General features: G+C 39.8%; 1 protein-coding gene across 15 annotated transcripts in view; it reads right to left on the bottom strand.

The window, feature by feature from the left end:
* LOC103479767 (protein tyrosine phosphatase receptor type F) overlaps positions 1-19,426 on the bottom strand; it is a 245,748-nt gene that overhangs the window by 109,633 nt on the left and 116,689 nt on the right. For 9 of the 15 annotated variants that reach the window (XM_008434405.2, XM_008434400.2, XM_008434408.2 and 6 more), the window contains 2 exon segments: positions 106-123; positions 2,476-2,664. In XM_008434405.2, the coding sequence (XP_008432627.1) occupies positions 106-123; positions 2,476-2,664 (207 nt within the window). 15 annotated transcript variants of the gene reach the window in all.

Genomic DNA, 19,426 nt, shown 5'->3' with positions numbered 1-19,426 from the left:
GGCGACGTGACGATGAGGGGGTGGGAGTATAACGGGGGGCAGATGTGGGCGGGAGGGTATGGCGTGGACGCTATGTTTTTCCAATACACCATTTGTCATTCTTACCTCTAATTGGTGTACCACCTATGTGGGAGTAATTTAGATGAAAACAGGGTTGAGAGATTAGTTAGTAATCCACTTACAACAACGGGGGAAAAAAACATGTCTTCTGAAGAGCAACAGATAAAGAAAATGACAGAGTAGAGGCCACCTAAATGTAATTTAACAAAACTCAACACACCTAATCAATGCTACAAAATACAGCAGGTATGAATGTTGGAGAGTACAGCAGAAAAACAGCAAAACCTTTGAGAAGGATCCCTTCTGTCAGACRAACCCCTTGAAATATARTATTCCCCTTTCGGCTTAAGCAGAAAACAACCCTGAACACGCTTACTTCACTCCACRGCAGCTTTTAATTCATACAGAAAATGTTTTAATTATGCTTTCTGATTGAAGTTGGCATTCACTCTCTKTTGCTGTTAATAAAAAGGACATGGGTAATTACTGAAAAGAAGGCAGAGTAAATAGGGTGATGGACAAGAAGAAGCATTTATGTCAACCTTTTGACAGAAAAGGAATTAGTATCTTTGCAGCATAAGACGAATCAGGAAAACGGTTAAAAAGAAATAAAAAGTGTTATATTAACAATGACAATAATAATGTTAATGTTAATAATAATAATAATAATAATAATAATAATAATAATAATAATAATAATAACTTTGTGGGCCCTTTCTGTTCAGCCCTGGCAACAAATTAATGTGCTTCTTTTCTGCCAATGCAGAATTGGCCTCATTTCGTGTCACATTCAGTAATGTAAATCCTGATGCGGCAGCAGATGTCAGGAAAACGGTGGTGGATAAAAAGAAATGTTAGTCTGAGGGCATGGCATATCAGCACATTTCCAGGCACTCCAAATGTATGTGAGAAAAGAAAACTAATTAAAAGTTGTTGCTGGAAGTGAAAAGGGGGAAAAAAAAAATCTTTTCTCTTTTTCTGCACAATTTTATCCTTGCACTAAAAATATCAAACAATTAAGTAGCTGAGTTAGTATGCAGCTTCTACTATGTTATGATTTTACAGTGCCAATAACATGGACTGCTCTCGAACATTTCCAGCTTTTCCTTCAGTGGCTATGTCATCAAATTTTCCTGTATTTTTAATTTTTTTTGTATCCATCTTCAAAATGTGTAGGATTAACTTGACCTGACTTTTTAGGCCACAAAGGGTTGTTGTAGATGGAGCAGAGACTGAGTGACGTTACAGATGGCGTCCTCAAAATAATTATATATTCGAAAGATGGATTTATGTGGAGAAAAGTGAGAATTGCATTTCCTCGATAATATAAAGTAGGTTAATCTTGGTGATAATTATTCAAACTCCTCCATTTCACATCCTTATTTTAGATGTAAGCCTTTATTTTTCACTCAAACTTGAGAGGTAAACTTTGTCACCACTGTTGTCAAGGTGGATATTGTGTTCTGCYTTGACACAAACATTCAAACTAAACATCTACACCTTTCAGCAAGGTTTTTTTTCTCCCCCTTTCTCTGCTGCCTTCCGTTTATTTYCTCTACTTTCTCATTTAAATAACTATCTTGAGCTGYAAGTCTCAACATGACTTRAAAAAAAGTGGGGGAAAAATAATGATATATGCCCCTAAAGTATCTATTATCTTTGACCTTTTTGCTCCTCARACCTGCAGTCAAGTCTGACACTTCATAAGCTGCTCTTCCATTACAGAAGCCTCACAAAGAAAACCTGCCTCTTATACAGTGGGGCTTTTACAACCACACAAAGTAAAACTAGGCTTAGAGGAGAGTCAATGACTGAACCTGCTCCAAAACCCACTAATCTATCTACCACGCACACTTCCCATCAAGCCCAGGCCAAATAAGGCTGTTTATATATCAGTGAGACCGTTAGCGTGAACAAAGAGTACCTCATTAGGTTAAGGTTGAAATCCTAGCTAATACATCATCTGCTGGCCTCATTGTGACCCAGCTGCATGTTTAAAAGGGGATTAGGGATTATTTAATAGGGTGAAATTTCCTCGCTCCATACTTCAAAAGGTTTTAAAAGTTCATGCGTCACTGTCAAAGACTGCAGGAACACGGAGACAGTGTCATTCCAACTTCAGTAACTGTGTAAGTGAGGACTGTGTGGTTGTGAAGAATAAAAGTCTAAGAAGTCAGCAAAGTAATCAAGGTGACAACGACGAGCCRAGTAAAACTTTTCTATCCTCSGTGATGAAAGCAGTGAATGAAATCATCGGTGACAACAAAGGCCTTTTGTTTTTCTCTCATTGGCCTCATGTCTTAACAGGGTGTCTGCAGGTATGCAGTGACATCTCGCACCTCGCAGCTCGGCTTTCTTGTGTTTACTAAATCTGCAATAAGTCATGCTGAGCCACGAGATCAGATAAGTTTGTACCTGAGCGGAGCTGTTTGATGCGCCCGTTGCTGCTGTTGATGTCTACGGGGAGCATGTCCTTGTACCACGAGATCTCCGGGTCCGGGTTCCCGCCTGCGGCGCACAGCATCGTGGCGGTCCGGGTCTTCTCCACCACCTTCAGCTGAGGCCCCATGTCAATGGTGGGGAAGCCGGGCGGGATCTGGTTCTCTGAAAACGCGTTAAGAGACAGATTTCTATTAMTGAACAAATACGGAGAATAAAGAAGGAAATGCATGCTTACAAATAGACACAGTTGTCTTTCAAAGGGTGTAAGAGGAGTTCATCAGAGCTCTTCAGCTGGCAAGGTCAGAGATGAAGATGAAAGAAGAGCAAAAACACTTCAGGTGCCACAGGCCAAACAGTAATCTGAGCACATGCTCATGAACAGCTAATATTAGTGTGAGGGCACCAGGCACTACAGAGGAAAAACAGATCTGGGGCTGATTTGGATTAGATAAYAAAAAAAACAATCCTGTTAGTAGCTGATTATCATAGCAGGCTTATTACCCAGAGAGGGGAGTCTCAGGTTCAGACAGAGGAGTGATGGTTGCAATCTGCCTCTGGTGCACTCAAGCATAGATGAGATGCCTCAGGCTCAGAAAACTAAATAAACCAATTTGAATAATCCAGCTCGACATAATGAATGTAAAGTAATGTCCATGAAGTGATCCTCAAACCAGAATTTGGCATTCTACTAGCAGAAAGTTGTGTTTTTCGGTCTGAACCCTGTTTTCGGTGTCAGCTTGACCTCAYAAATGCTTGTAATATCTTTTCCAGGCCTCGGTCTAACTAATGAAAACATCAAGGAAGTGAGGTATTGCCCAAAAAAAAAAAACATCTTTGCCACTGCCTGGCMGAGAAAGTAACTAGCACATTCCATGAAACTTGCAGAAAAGTGCCAAGCAACTACTAGAAAATGTCTTGTAAGTTATGGAAAATCTAAAAATGTTGGGCAGCGTCTAATTACTTGCAGAAAAGTACATAGTGAGTTCTGGAAAATATCTTCAAATTTCCTTGAGAGTAGCTGGTAAATTCCTCTAAAGTAACCAGTGYGCCTCATAAAAGTTTCAGGAAAGTACCTTGTGAGTGCCGAAAAGAAACCATTAAGGTCTGGGACAGTGACAAACATGTTCTTGGAAAAGATCAGCTGGTTTTTGTATTCTTTGYTGCTCATTACCTAAATCATACAACCAATTTTGCGGTGGCGTAGTAAACACAAGATTRTGGCARTGATCATCAAAACCACATAACCCTGTAATTAAAAGGAACGCAGAACTTTTGAGGAGCTATTAGAAACAAAGACAGAGTTTGATTCAACAGAACAACAGGATAGAAAAGAAAAACTCCGCATGAAGTCGGTTCGGAGAGTAGTGAGGGGAAAGCATTAATATGTTAACAACAAAATGAATCTCTCCAATTATTTCTCTTCATTGATTCAAATGTAGACAAGCTGTCAGCTTAATTGACAATATGCCATGTCAAACAGATGCCCGGCTACAAACAGATCAATGTCAGGCAAAGAGCGATGGGCTGTGGGTGTGATGATAACTGTCACATTCGTTTCTTTGAAGTACTTTCAGATCTGCAGCAGAAAGCCAAACTAAATCAAACGGATTCAAAGGCGAAAAGTTTGATGTTACTTTCATATCCGATTGCATCTGACCAAATTCTGGATTGTGTAGCCGCACATGGGATTAGAGCACACATCCATTACAATGCACCCAAACAAACAGCTGAGTCATTGGAGGCAAATCAGCTGCATGGCACTTTTTTTATTTTGTAATATTAAAGGTGAAAGTTTCCACTTGCCACCCACCAGTKTACAAGTGTGGCTGTGATTAATTGTTCCATTGCATTGTGATCAGATCTTTCAGCCTGATAAAGCCATGAAAATAWTGAATTMTTGCGCAAATATTTAGCTTTTTGCTCCTTCTGCATTAAGGCAAAAGCATTTTATCTCAATGTGTCAATGTACAAACAACAATCCTAAACTTATCAAAAGAAAAAGAGAATAATGACATAGCCTAATTGGGCTGAAAAACCGCAATTATAGMCTCCACTTCAAATAAAACCGTCAAACATGGTATTCACGATGGCCCTTGTGAAGTCTGATTAAGAGGTTGCTCTTTAACAAGAGAAAATGTAGACCTGTCTCCTCGTTTGTTTCACTGGGGCCAAAGTGCCAACATAAATCAAGAGTTAATTATTAGGACTTCTGCCTGAGGTTACCATTAAAACACACATTACGCAACAACAGACAAATAAAGAGCTGCTCTGGTGGACAACAATATTTACACAAAGTGTGGGTAATAGTGTSAAAGTTAAAGCAACAAAGTTGGCTCATGAATCCATCTATCAGTCAATTATCTATGCCCACTTATCCTCTAAAGGCGTAAGAGTGRCTGGAACCTGTCCGAGGTCACTTCAGGTAACGGGCAAGGTGAACGCTGGACAGGCTGCCAATCTGTCATGGCGCAAGAAATTATTGAGCTAAAAGTTATGCTGATGGGCCATTAACAGACTGGTTCACTAAACATGACCTTCAAGGAAAGCAGGTGAAAAGAAACATCAGAAATAAGCTGTCAGCATGTTATTTCAGGACACAGCTCAATCCTCAACTTCGACATACAAACTGTGATTAGAAATATGCAGCGTCAACTGATAGATAAACAACATAAATAAATTTWAAAAATCCCTCTTCATTTAAATTTATTGCACTTACATGTAGCACAAAAACCATACTTTAGTTCTGATAAATGTCCCTCTGCATTTAATAATTCCCCTAAGGTGTCTTTTTAWTGGGTGTCTGTCTTTAGTAGACGACAATGGTGAGGCRTGTTTGGTTCATCTCCTCTGGTGATTTATTTCAGTGTGAAATAATATTAATTTTGGCCAGATCTACAACAGTMAGGAGTGTTCTGGCATCCATCTCATGTGCACATAAAAAACAATTAGCTTAACAGAAATTGAAAGGTCAACACTGCCTTCAGCCTGAACAAGTGCAAAAGTCACCTACATGTTAGCAGTTTATTCTTTCAAATGGGCTAACAGAGCCTTTCTCTAAACATCTTTATTCAGTCTAAATTTGGAAAGGACCTGCAGGCTAGAGAAATCTTATTTTCAAAGCCTTTTTATGGGCTAATTAAAGACAAGGACGGGCCACTGTTAAATAGCCATGAAAAGAAATTCACACACATCCGGTCTTTGCAGGGATGCTTTGAATATGTCATAATCTCTTATAATTTATTAAGTAGACCCACAAGTCCAGCGATACCTCTGTCTTGTCTGAGCCAGAGATCCATATGTAAACCGATATGACCTCAGAATAAAAGGTGGATGGGTGTAGTTTTGTTCTCCCCGCCAGTAGAACAGTTGTTTCTCCTTTCACCCTTGTGTTTGGCCCGTAGCCCAGACCGTCTCGTGTTCAGACCCAGGTGAATATGAGAGATCTTTGAGGTGAGGCTCACTTCCTTTGCAACCGTACAGAATTAGTTTCCAGACATCCCAAATGATACCTCTACAGAAGAGGATACCGCTATAATAAAGTCTACTTGGCCGTACAGTTTGTTATTGAATGAGTAGTGGTAGGAGTATTGATGCTCCCCGTGTTCCTCTGTGGTTTGCTCTCTCTCTCTTATGTTTGGGAAAAAAACAAAAAACAAAAAGAGAGAAGGACGACACTGGAGTGAGATGGATGCAGTCAGCAAGGGGAGGAGAGACCAATGCAACTTACATAATCTTATGAATACAATTTTTCGAATCAGAGCATATCCAAGAGGAAACGTTAAAATGCACATTTCTGTGGAAAAGGATAACAGATCCCTGAGCTGTTCTACTTCTGAGAAAAAGAGTGGGGAAACCAGTGAATTATGCTAAACCTTGAGGGGGATGAACTCCACTCTCACCTACTTACAAAACGCTTTGAATATTTTCATCATGTATCACCTCGGAGGATATCCCTCCGAGGCTGGACCCAGTTTCCTCATGTATGCCTTCAGTGGGCAGCGTCTGTGGGGTCTGCTGGTGGTTGTGTTCCTGACAATACTCTAAGATTGATTGTGTAGTGATGCAGCAACTCTACTCCCCACTCAATTTGGGGAGTCTAATGCATTGATACATTTAAAAGATTGCTTTTGAATGCCATTAGGAGTATTGTACTGCTAATTAATTGATGATGACACACTGCAATTTCACATTTTAATAGCCAAGAATAATCCTAATGTGAAATTATCATAATAGGGAGGCGGGGAAAAAAAGAGAGAAAAAAAAGAAAGAAATCTAGAAATTTAACGTTAGTTGACAGTGCTACAAAAAAGTATTTGCACTTCTTGGATTTATTCTTTTTGTGCTTTTTTGTGTCACACAGACTATCCAAATCAAACAAAGTTAAATATCAGACAAAAATAAGCATAGGAAATACAAAGTGAAGTTTTTACAGAGCAGGTTTTATTTAGAAAGTCTTTGTTTAATAACTGATTATAATTATTCTTCGCAGTAACGTCTACCATCAAGCATTTAGTCTTTCAGGTCTCTGTGGAGGAAAGTTGGCTACTCTTCTTTCTTTTCAGTATCGTTTTAATTTAATCAAAATGAAGGGTTTTTCAATGGGACTGATTGCTTCACTTATTGTTACGTTGGCTTCTTCTAGGGCAGAATTATGACACACATCTCACATCCACGCCGCTAAGGTCTTATAAAATGTAACATAACCATTCAGACTACAGGTGCTTAAACTATTGGACACGTATCCAATTTAGTAACACATGGAAACTGTACAAATCAGATTTTTGGGGAGATGAAATTGGACGGTTCAGACAGCAATAAACAAAAAGCCAGTTTGGGTTGCCTGCTGTGTGAACATAACTCATGTTTGACTGCAGTTGGATTGTTATGAATTTTTCGTTACACTGCTCCCCCGGAAGGATTCAACACTGTTCCATGTTTTCTCTATTTGTGGACAACTATTGTGTTTCACCAGAGTCTCAAAGCTCCAGGACTGGGATCATAATGTTTTAGTTAGAATAGCTACCAACCCTAACCAACCCTGTGTAGATCTGCTGGTGGAGAACAAAGGTCCTGCGGGCAAAGCGATAAAAAACAGACACCCTCATTATAGTCTATAGCAAAACATTTGAGTATACAGTAAAAAAAAATCCCAGAGATTGTTTTTTTTATCTATACATTCATTATGTTGTGGTGTAATTCAGTTATAGTCACTTATTTGGGTTGTATTGTAGAAGTATAATCCAAGACTGAAAATCTATCAACCTTTAATTTGATCATTTGTTCAGTGTGGAGAAAATCCAATATAAGTAAAAATAGCACACTATTCAAACACTTCCTTTAAAATGGATGCCACTGTTATATTTTTATGGTTTATGCTTCAGTTGTTCTAATATGACACACAGGAACTTTTCTCTTAGCCTCTCACAAAATGGGGAAAAATTGATTACAATTTTGAAAACAACCAAAGGAAGTTTTAGTTCAAGAAATCTTCACACCACACACTGTTGGAGAAAAGCAGCAGGGCAATGCATCTAGAGGTCACCAGGTGATCATAATCATTCATCTCAAGGCTTTTTGTACATTTTCAACAGAGGTTTAAGTTGTAGTGGAGGGTGGCGTGTGTTTGCTGCTACTGCAAAGCTCATTAATGCCGTTTCCCCTTTGGGCATAAATACTCTCGTCTAGTTTAACTTATTAGAGGGGTCGAAACACCTCGGTCACCTTCTCCTAATCATACACACTGTAAGAAAAACTTGTGTTTTTAATGTTTCACCTGCGATGCAGACATTAAGCAGAAGTCAAGGACACAGTACTGTGTAAGCTGTGAAGCAGCTTTTAAATTATTCCCTGTTTGTGCTTCCTGATATGACAGAGCCGCTGACTCGTGTAATAACTCCTTTGGGGTCTCTAACCCCGTTTTAACATCGGTTTGCATTTTTCACAGCCCACCAACATTTGCCAATAATGTTGATCATAAATTTTTCCATGCAACAATACAAGTAGGTCAGGTGGGATGTGTCTTCCCATTTCATTATGTGGAGGAAAAAAGGTCTCATCCCCCAAATTTTCTCCCAGTAGGGGAAAGCTTTTATTTCATCTGGCAAGTGTGTTGCAAACTTAAATACTGCTGTAGGTATGAGAGCGTAAGGAGGGAATAGATGAAAGTTCACTTCAAAGAAGGCATGATAGACTTTTCAGTCCTCCCAAGGTAACACGCTTGGTGTAATTGACAGCAATTTTCCATCTGAGACTGAATCAAAATTAGGTTGATTTGTCGAGCAGATTCCCTCTGTTTTTACTTCAGATAATTGAGCATGACTCTATAGATAAACTAGATCCATTGACAAGAACCTGTCTGACAGCAGGAAGTAGGATGAAGGATCTTATAAAATCAGGAAACTAAATCATTGACTTCTATCAGTCTGGAAAGGGTTATAGACTAAGTAAAATAACTAAAGCTTAAATTAGAAAAAAGCTTCACTTTTCATTTTATTTTAGTAGGGGGTATCAATGAATGTGATGTGGGATGTCATGCTACACAAATTAAAGGATTTCTTTCATTTATTTTGTGGCACAAAGGAATTTATGCACAGTTCCCACAACTTTTTACAAACGTTTAAGGTGATATTGAGGATTAAAAGGAAAATATTGACATGATCTTTGAATCCAACAAAAAAATTGTTTAAATGTATAATTTCTTTAACATGAGGACCTTTGCTGAAGCAGAAGAAATAACCAAATAATCCAACTAAAAAAGAAAGTTTGAAGGATTTTCATTTTTAGTAAATATTCATAAAAATGTTGTTACTTTTGCAGCTTATTTGCAAATTTATTTATCAGGTTAAAGTCACAGCAAAACGTGAGAATCTAAAAGTGTATAGAGACACTGGACAAAGTCTGTCCTTGGTTTTTAGTTAAAGAAAAAAAAAAAAAAAGAAGAAAATCCAAAGGCTCTTTTGTTGGATTCAAAGATCATGTCAAGTTACCAGGAAATATTTGCGGTGCCCCGTCTGTCTGCGTCTACAACTGGAACTTCTGTGTCTGGTCTTGTCTGCTAATTTTCCATCCTGAGCAGACAAAGACGAGCCTTTGTTCTAAACTCTTAAAAGGGAGAAGATAAGGGATGAGTAGAGTTTGGAGAGAAAAACAGGCAAATAGTGCGAGGAATGCGGGTTGATGTTTGGCAAGATAGAGGGAATTTTTGATAAAAGACGTCGTAGGGCGAGTGATTTCTAAAAAAAAAAAAAAATTAATAATATAAAGCTCCACTTCTTTGTCTACTGCAGGTAAGAAAGACAAAATCATTTGACGATGTCAAATAGGCTCTTTGTTAAGATACACAATTGCTGCAGCAGAAAATATATCAAATACCCATTCTTACAGGTATATTTATAGCAGTCTGGCATGTGTGTAATAATACATTCGGCCCACTAGACGAGATGATACTGTGTTATAAAAAATAAGATTTTAGGAAAGCTAAGGGTACCCATTTTTCTCTTTACAAATAGAGAAAAGGTTTGAAAAATGTTTTAAAGAATATGTAATCAGTGCAGATTTCAGTTCAGTTTGACCAAGAAAAGGTGATTTCTTTAAGCAATAAAACCCATTTTAACATAGAGAACAAAATATAATAAATCTTAAGAATATCTGTCCAGTGCAGAATATACAGAAATTTTAGTCAAGTGAGAGTAGCGATACTTCATAATAACATTAACTCAAGTAAAAGTAAAACATACAGCACAGTAAAAATACTCTTGAGTAAATTTTTTCAAAAAGTTACTCAACTGAGTGTAACTAGTTACATGTGTTTAATTCCGACTGAGATGCAGTGGTGTGACCATAAATGAGTCGTTCACTTTTGACAAAAATCTCCAGTGTGGCTGAATTAAAACATTTCTGGAAAGACGGTGTGAAGTCGGTACAAGGACAAACACTTTTCCACAGAACAGGCAGCGATTTCATTTGTTTTGATGAAAAATATCTTACCGTTTTAACAGCCCTGCAAACCTACTAACTATCCGCTGCATGGAAACCACCTAATCCTGCCAATGACCTCATGAAGTGCTGAATATGAGTTTTGGTAACAAGGTTGGCATGTTTTTAACCAGACTCATTTAATAAATGGCCTGGGTTTGCAAATGAGTAAAGCCAGGAGCACAAAAAAAAAAAAAAAAAAACATCAGTTAGGCACACATAAACTGGTTCTTCCATGTCAGGGAAACACAAATAGGGCCATTGTTCTCTCAGCAGACATCTATCACGCAAAGAGTCACTCTGCAAACTCTTGAGTTYATGCTGGCTGTAGCAGAGAAAAAAAGGAAAGAAAAGGATCGGGCTTAGTGGGATTTTGTTCTAGCGCCGATTAATTAGGGTACCGGTGGCGGGTCTTAATTACACACAAAGGGCATGGGGAAATTGGCAAAATATTTTATTAGGATAAAAATGTCCTAATGAAACTTTAATTGGGTAAATTTAACAAGTATTCATAAATCACTGTGTCAAAGAGGTATGCCTCTGTGACAGACACAGGCAGGTAGATTTGGATAAGAGGGGAGAGTAAAACAAGTAAAAAGAAGAGAGGAAGGGAGGAGAAGAGGAGGGGTGCATGCCAACCTCCTGCCAGCTCCAATTACCAGTGTGAGTGGAGCGTGGCAGCAAGGGCGATGGGTCTAATCAGAGCCCCGCTGAAAGAGACCCATCCCTGCACCTCCTGTCCCAGTGGGAGGCTGCTGGAGCTCAATCCCGCACTAACGTCAGCCAGCGTCCCCCACCCCAGCCACCCACAACCCAAACACACTCATCTGAACGAGGGCAAACACTCCAGACACCCCGCTTCCTCTCTAACAGGGGAGCCCTGACACGGTGGCAGATGATACAACCCTCGCCTGCCTCATCTCCATATCTGCCTTCCTCCTTATAGTCTTAAGTATGAGGAGAGGGTGAATGTCATGTGCTGCCATGAATCTTTTAAGTAAGGATGTTGCAGAGAAAATTTAAGTTATGAAACATGGAGGGGGGAAGCATATGGCTTGGAATATTAATGAGGAAACGCTGTTATGACCTGATGAGGACTCAGATCGTTGAGCATCAATAGTTAACCTGATATAGCTTCCTGTTTGGCCTAACATATAAAAGTTATTTGGACTGCCTTATATTTGTCACATTTCTTAAAATGAAATGAGAAGTGAAAGGTCCCTTATGTTACTCAGAGTTGTATTCCAAGTATAAGAGCTACTCCAACATGCTGCCACCAATAGTAGTGCAGTTCTACAAAATATCATCTTCATTTTCATCTCCTCAGAGTCAACATCTTGCAAAACAACCTATAGCTCCAAGTCTTTTGGGATTATGTCTCTTAAACTCCTTCACAATGTTTGTCTTCATGACGCTCTTTATGCATTAATGTTCTTACAAAACATCTGGATTCACACTGACATTAAATTACACAGAGAAGGACACGACGCAGGATTTTTTTTTTTAAAAGCTACCAAAACACACTGCAGAGAAAATGTATGCACTACTTTGAACACAAAGTAGTGCATACATTTTGGCCTATGACATGAAATTCCAAAAGAAACGGCGGCAGTTACAACAAAAACAATGTGAAGAAGCTCAGGTTATCTGAATGTTTCCCTCTGAGCTGGTCTCCTTTGATCATCTGAACCAAAAATATCCACAATGGCAGAACCTCATGAAATATTACTGCTCCAAAATCTACGTTTAAACATACATCACTGCAGAGCCTATTGAAAACAGCTCTCTCAAAAACTATGAAGGCCATTCTGCTGCTAATGTTTTAAAAATGGATCCATCGTTCTACATTTGTTACGCTTAGGAACTAAAACTACTTCAGCGCTTCCAATTTGTTTAACTGATGAATTTTTAATTGTTCTCCTTTATGGAAGTCCAACCTTAGAGGCAAACTAAATATAGCGCATTAAATCTGGTCTGTCTCCGCTGGTCTTGAGTCAGGCTGGCACAGCAAAGCATGGGAGCAGGGTGCATCAAACAAAACACATGGCCTACAGCTGTTTCTTGGCCAGAACGTCGTCGAGACAGACATTTGCATCTGCCTGAGATGCGGAAGTGTTTGAGAGGTGTCAGCGGGGTGGCAGGAGGTGCAAACAAAACAGCCAAAACTAACACGAAGCTGAAAAAAGGCCCCTGTAACGGCTGGGCTTACTGGCAGTGTGTCAGCGAGTTCACTAGGACAAGTACAAGAGGTGCTGGAGATGTTACATTAAGTTAAAAACGGTAGCAATTGCAAAAAAATAATAATCTGGGAACACTTTCAGACACATTAACAGCACACAGTTACAGCTGTTACTTATCAACCTGTTCTTTAGTTTCTGTCAGCTTTTTCTCGCTACGGTGGAAAAAGGTCTAGCTCTGTGTTGTGGTTTTTCCACCTTAAATGTGACAGTCGTCATTGAAAGATTCATCAAGTGAAAGCCAAACAAATCTGTTCGAACACACATGAGGACCTGCCGCTTTTAGATGCATCTCTGCACATTAGCCATATGATTAGCTGTGTTGGACCAGAAAGGTGTCTGAAAGCTGCAAGGACAACGGTCCTCAAGGATTGGAGTTTGATACTCTCATGTTAGGAGGAAAACAAAAGAAAAAACGAAATGGAAATGTAGTAACAACTCGACCCAAGATTGCTACAAAAGCAGAAAGAGGACTATAGCGCAGGGCATTCTGGGTGAATACAACCAAAACAAACCTGTTTGTTAAAGGGAGGAATGGCTTGCCGTGTTTTGCAAAAGACAAAAGAGAAATCCCACAATCACTAAAATCTGACACCACCCATTTTTGTTTATATTTCATGAAGCAGGATGCAGTGCTCAAGTCATCTTCAGTGGTTTGTGTCGTTACCTTCAGTGGTTTATTTGTTGCAGCGCCACCATGGGCGAGTGGAGGAACATGTTTTTCAATTAGTTTGGATTGTTTGACACAGTGTAGTAAGAAAGTGAACTGTACCAGCTGAAGATGTAAGAAATGTTTCATTTTTGGTCCCCAGTTGAACCCAGTCTACTGGACCATCAGGTGTGAAAATATCCTAGAGTTGCACAATACATCAAACTGCAATTGTTGTTGCAATATCAATGCGTGCAACATTACAATTTAAAAAAAGGACTGCTACTGCCATGCACATAAATTTTACAGGTTTCGGATAAGTCCAGAGAAGTAAAAACAAATCCTCAGCTTTATACACATACCATGATGCAGTTAAGATGCACATCAATAATTCAAAAACACACGTGAGAGCAGATAGATTTCTAAAACTGGACGGTTCTCCAACATAAACTAGAAACTGGTCAGTGTGGACACCAAGAGACAGCAACTCTGGTTAGTACTGGTTATGATGCATAAATGAACACAATCTGTTGTTTCCTGCATATTTTTGGACTAAGCAGAAGCCTTTTCTTCAAAATTTGTCCCAAATGCAACTAAAGCTAAATAACTACCATTCTGTACTGGGTGTAGAAAGTTGAAGGTGAAGATGGATTTCCTTTTTATGCATGACRGTAACATTCAAAGCAACAACAGAAAGGCTTCATCAAAGAAAAATTAAAGTTTTGGAAAGGCCAGGGTTCAAAATCAGTGAGGTCACTTGAAGAAGATTTCAAAATCCGACAGATGTGGAGAACTTTTACCAAGTAGAATGGGCAAATATCATCAAGTTAAAATGTGAGCTTCCGATGGAGTTCTATCAAAAAACAACTGAAAGCTGAAACTGAATCAAAGGATGTTTCAACAAAGTATTAGTTCAAGGGTGTGCACTTTTTTTATTCTTTATATTTTCCACTCAAACAGATTTGATTGCACAGGAAAAATGTCACATTATGTTAAGATGATGAAAATTTCAGAAATAATTCATTATAGTATATTTTTTTACACTACAAAACCACAATATTTTACCAGAGATAATTTTGCATGGTTTGCATGATAGATTTTTAAAAATATCTTCTGTATGTGCTTGACAGAGCCCCTGACTATTTTTGCTGTGTGTGTTTATACAGACATATGGCCCACAACATAAAGTAATAGTCTCTTCAGAAAGGCAGACTGACCCGACTGGTAGTCACGTAACTGCCTGTATGCATTTTGACTTGCAAAGCATCAGAGTTTCCTCACATGTTTGCCACGGAGGGCATGTGAGCCGGGCTTCCCKCTGCCGAGGTCTCCTCAGCGGGGACGACGCGGCTCGCCCCGACATCAAAGACCCCAAACGAGGAGATCATTGATGTAATGCTGTTGTAATGACATGAAAAATAAAAAATAAAAATCCAGCAACTCTCCACGGAGAATAAAGTAAAAGACGAGATGCAAATACCGACGGAGATAATTATCTTCACAGCTGAGTCGGTGGGGTGATTAAACGGCAGCCTTACGAGTCTGCTCACAACGGCTGGGATCAGGTAGCAGAATGCAACTATACGACGCGCATTCAAATGAACGACGAACATCTTGTCAAGTCGGCTTTGTCTGGCACGCCACCTCTCCGAGGCCGGGGTGTTGTTGCAGTTGCCATGGTGATATCCCTGATTCAAACAAATAGGCCCCGGGAAATAGGAGCTGCGTGCACAGACACACCTGCACGCAACGGACCATCACAAAAGACAYAGCCATAACAAAAACACTCCTAATRCTGTTGTTAATACAAACCCGCGTGCTTGTGGTGGTATCGCTGCCCCGCCGATGCCTCTGTTTATCCAGAAAAAGGGGCTGTAATGCATGCCATGACCTTTGAAATGATACACTCTTTTTGTCTAGCTGAGAAGAACATTTGGCCTTGCTTCCTCACCTACAGGCACATAATCGATAACAGTCATCTAAATCCCCCCTCAAAGACACCTCCTTCCATCCCTTTTTCTTTTTTTTTTATAATTTCCCAGATTTATCTYATCTTCTCCTTCTTTCTCACATCTGATATCATACTTCCTCCATCGTCAGGATGATCTACAGCCCTGCCAGATGCCCCCATGCCTGTTATTTATGCTGCGCCGCGCCCGTTAGTACATCACCCTGGCCTCTAACCCYTTACAGCGACCCAGGGGTGGTCCTCTGAATTTTGCATGGTTATGCTGACGGAGTCACCTTGTGGGACAAGTGCCGCGGCACAGAATCACACCCTCCATTAACCGGCCCTATACGAGCAGCTCTCGCTTTGGGCTYGGCTCTCTTGCCTTGTGGTCACACTAACAGGAGGCTGATTGAAGACCCTTSAGATTATGGCGTTACACGGCACACGGCTTGTGGTTTACCGTTCATTTTAATGTTACTGCCTCTATGATAGGAAATGCTTAATTTCTGAGCAGTTGCTCCAGRATGTTGCAGTGTTTTTTGTTTGTTTTTTTGTGATTGTTGCAGCGTAAAATTACTGATTTTGCATCACCATTTTTTCAAAAGTTGCAGTCAAAGTTGCACATTTGGTGAAGCTTCAATTCTACCATAACATGTTTTTACAAAATAGCTCAAACTGCTGGACATAATCTTCCCCCGCAAAAAAAACAGACAGGGTTTTAACATAGCTAATAATTAAAGTGCAATTAACAGTTTTGAGAACCGCCTCGAAATGGAACTCCAGATAAAAATATAAAAGAAAATCATGTCATTAAGTAGTTATCAAAATGCAAAAGAAGAATTCCATGTTGGTTATTCAAGTAAACGTGAACTGTAAACACAATATAAGCGAATCCTACACCTCAAAATGATTTTTGCAAAAAAAAAGAAAAGAAAAGGTAAATGTTATCGTTTAGCATCACACGTGCTTTCATCTTACAGGTTCGGCTTTCAAGAGAAAGTTAAGTTAGAAGGAGACTAAGTTGATTGGTTAAAATGCAGCTGAGTTGCAGTGATTGGTCAAGAAATAAAAAAAAAGCATTGCAGAACACAATTTTCAGAGATCAAGATTATACAAGTCTAAACAGCATTTGTAGGACACTGGACATTGTGACTTTTATCAATTAAAAATTGCAAATCTATGCAAAATCGTCAAACAATGAGTGAATTTGCATTTATAGTTGAGATTGTAACTGGATGTGGCTAATCAGACAGSCTACTCCTCCAGGTGTCCCGGGAAGAGGAGCGAGGACTGGGCTAAAAATYAGGGAGCGTGACAGGTAATGAAGAGGTAAAAAACTAACTAGAGGAGGAGTGGTTTCCAAATAAATGAATTAATTGATCCTCTCCACAGCTCAAATTAATCATCGGCAGAGGTTTATTGTGACATGTTTAGTGTAATTACGGCAGATAGGGATGGCTTTTATGGGTTCTGGGAAAGGCAGTCCATGTAGTGGAATGTGGCAGGTTCTGTTAATTAAATCCTCGCTGACTGGGCTCCTGTGACAGCCTTTCCTTATTCTCTCAGTCAGAGATAATGAATAATACACAGAGGCTGCAAGTCAATGTTGACGGGCTCAACTCTGATTACGTGGAGGTTTGCTGAACTGATGGGTGCTCAAACACATCACAGACCCGCTTGCTCACCTCACAGGAGGTAAAATGCAATAATTTCATCAATAGTCATCAGTAGCAGAGAGGGAAGGCAAACAATCATTTGCTGTAAACTGTTTGACGTCTGGCAGCTGTGCTGTGAATGTATGGACACTGATTGGACAAACATTACTGTTACCATAGTTAGAACAAATATTATTCTACTTATTATGAGCCAAAGAATTMATTCACCACTTTCTCTTGTCTAAATGGCTTCAAACTGCAGGAAGACTTCTGCAGGAATTGAGTCAAACCAGGCATCAAAAACYGAAGTCCTCCTAAAGGTCTGCTGCAAGTACAACCTGATTCTGAAGCCCTTTCTAGATGRAAGTGGAAAAACTTCCACTTGAAACGATAGTCGCGTTTACATCTMAACCTCGACAACATTCAGATACAACTACGACTTTGACAGTGAGAAATGTGWGAGAGGGATGCGTTGAAACTAAGCCTAATTTGCTTACCTGAAAAATGTCTAAAMACTTGACTGCTCAACCCACTAAAAAAATGTGGCAACATCTAAAGGAAAAATAAACTTTCCAATGGTTGACTAAGCATTGTCGCAGCAAAGAGATAATTAACCAAATGCCTTTCCATTTCCTTTCACTTTCTTGTTAAGTGTAGATAAACATATTGGCTCTTGTTGCTCGTGTTGTCATTGTACTCTTGTACTTTAACCASCATGGTGGAAATGTYTATTTACTCAAACCGTTGTCTGAGTCGCAAGTTTCTTTCTACTTCAGCATTTCTTCTCTTCAAGCCTCCATTGATCAAGAATCAGATCCCAGACTTCAGCGTCTCTCTATCCGCACAGCCAGACAGAGGTTTTAAGAGGAGCAGCAAAAATAAATGAGGTGGATTAGYAGAGCTTGCCAACAACTGATGGTGTCATGCAGGAAACGTTGATGTGAAATATCACCTCTGCTGCCCGGAGAGCTGTTAGTATATCACTTCATAATACTGCTATACGGCGTCAGTCTTCAGTCAGAGGCCTCTTTAAGTTTGTTGCAAGACTSACTGCTACCAGAGATCTCTGCTGGTCCTGCTCACAGAGTCGTGATATGAGTTACAACAACATTTCATTTYTCTTTGGGCATTTTTTTWATTCAACTGAACTCAGGCACTCATGGATGAATGGGTTTTAAGGCAACTTAAAAGCAATTTGGTGAAACAAGTTGAACTAACGTGTGCTTTTGAACTGTAGGAAGATTGAGGAGTACCTGGAGGACGAGCAAACTCCAAGCAGAAAGGCCAGAATTCAAACTCAGAACATTCTTGTTTTCATGAAGGGAATTAGACCAAGTTACATCAGTTTTTGTTTTACATTTTTGAATAAACATCTTGATATCCAGTAATCATGGTATTTCATGTCACTCATAAAACAGAGAGATTGTCGTAATGCCCCATGGCTGGTAGAAAACAATATTTGTCCCCATATTTGATTTGTCAGGCATGTTACAGGACTCATTTTGGCTTTGTTCTTTTTATTCATTTATWGCAGCAAATGCAGCTCCAGTCAAGCATAAAAAGAYCAATTTCATTTGCTTTAACCTGTGTTCACTGTCTACAACACCACCTGTTTCTGCAAGAGGCTAAACAAGGTTTTSCGCTTCGTCCGCCGTAATTGCAGCRAAAATTTGCCTAAACCATGAAACAGTATGACAAACCTTACAGCAGAAACATTTGAACAGGACTCTTTATTTCCAATTTGATGCTTTGATGAAAACAAGGATCTAAATTCAGCTTTAAKTCAAACTCTCCTTGCCTTTAATGCCACTGCGGTGGTKTAAAGTCATCCATTTAAGGTGAAAGTGGCACCAAAAACACGAGATTACTGCGGCGCCTTTTTGTTAAACAGGGCGATTATTCAGACGTCCTATTGACATGTTGACGTCCGCTAATGGAAAAGGAGTGAGGCTGTGAAAGGAGCTTATGAGCGTTAGGAAATGCAGACCTGAATTACAGGATGCCTGCTAAGTCACCCGTACGCTGCATGCAGGTGAATGTATATATAGACGTGATGCATAGAAACTCAGCTGTAAGCAGACCAATCACGCAAACGCATTGCTTAGCAGCTTAAAGACAAATGCCTCCATGTTTCTTTAACCARGAGAAAAATGAGAGGCTTAATGGGGACAGGCTGACTGTGAGAAGAGCCGCCCTCCGCTGCCTCGCGTGGCACAGGGAGCAAAGTCGAGAGGTCTTGGTGTGTAAATGTGTGAGGAAAAAAGGGGGTCAGGGTGAAAGGACTCCCATTAGCCAGCTCATTGAGTGTAGGTATTAGAAGCCTCCTGACATGCAGCAGGCCCATCCATCCATGGCCAGTCAGGGCCTGGGGAGCCGTTGACTCATTGGCCTCCAAAGCTACGAGGTGGACTTTGTGCTTTTACCTGCAATAAAAAAGCCTAGGGCTGTTGATTTAATA

This window comes from Poecilia reticulata, linkage group LG17, assembly GCF_000633615.1.
Source record: "Poecilia reticulata strain Guanapo linkage group LG17, Guppy_female_1.0+MT, whole genome shotgun sequence".
Classification (NCBI taxonomy): Eukaryota; Metazoa; Chordata; class Actinopteri; order Cyprinodontiformes; family Poeciliidae; genus Poecilia; species Poecilia reticulata.
This window is presented reverse-complemented; position numbering and strand designations above follow the sequence as displayed.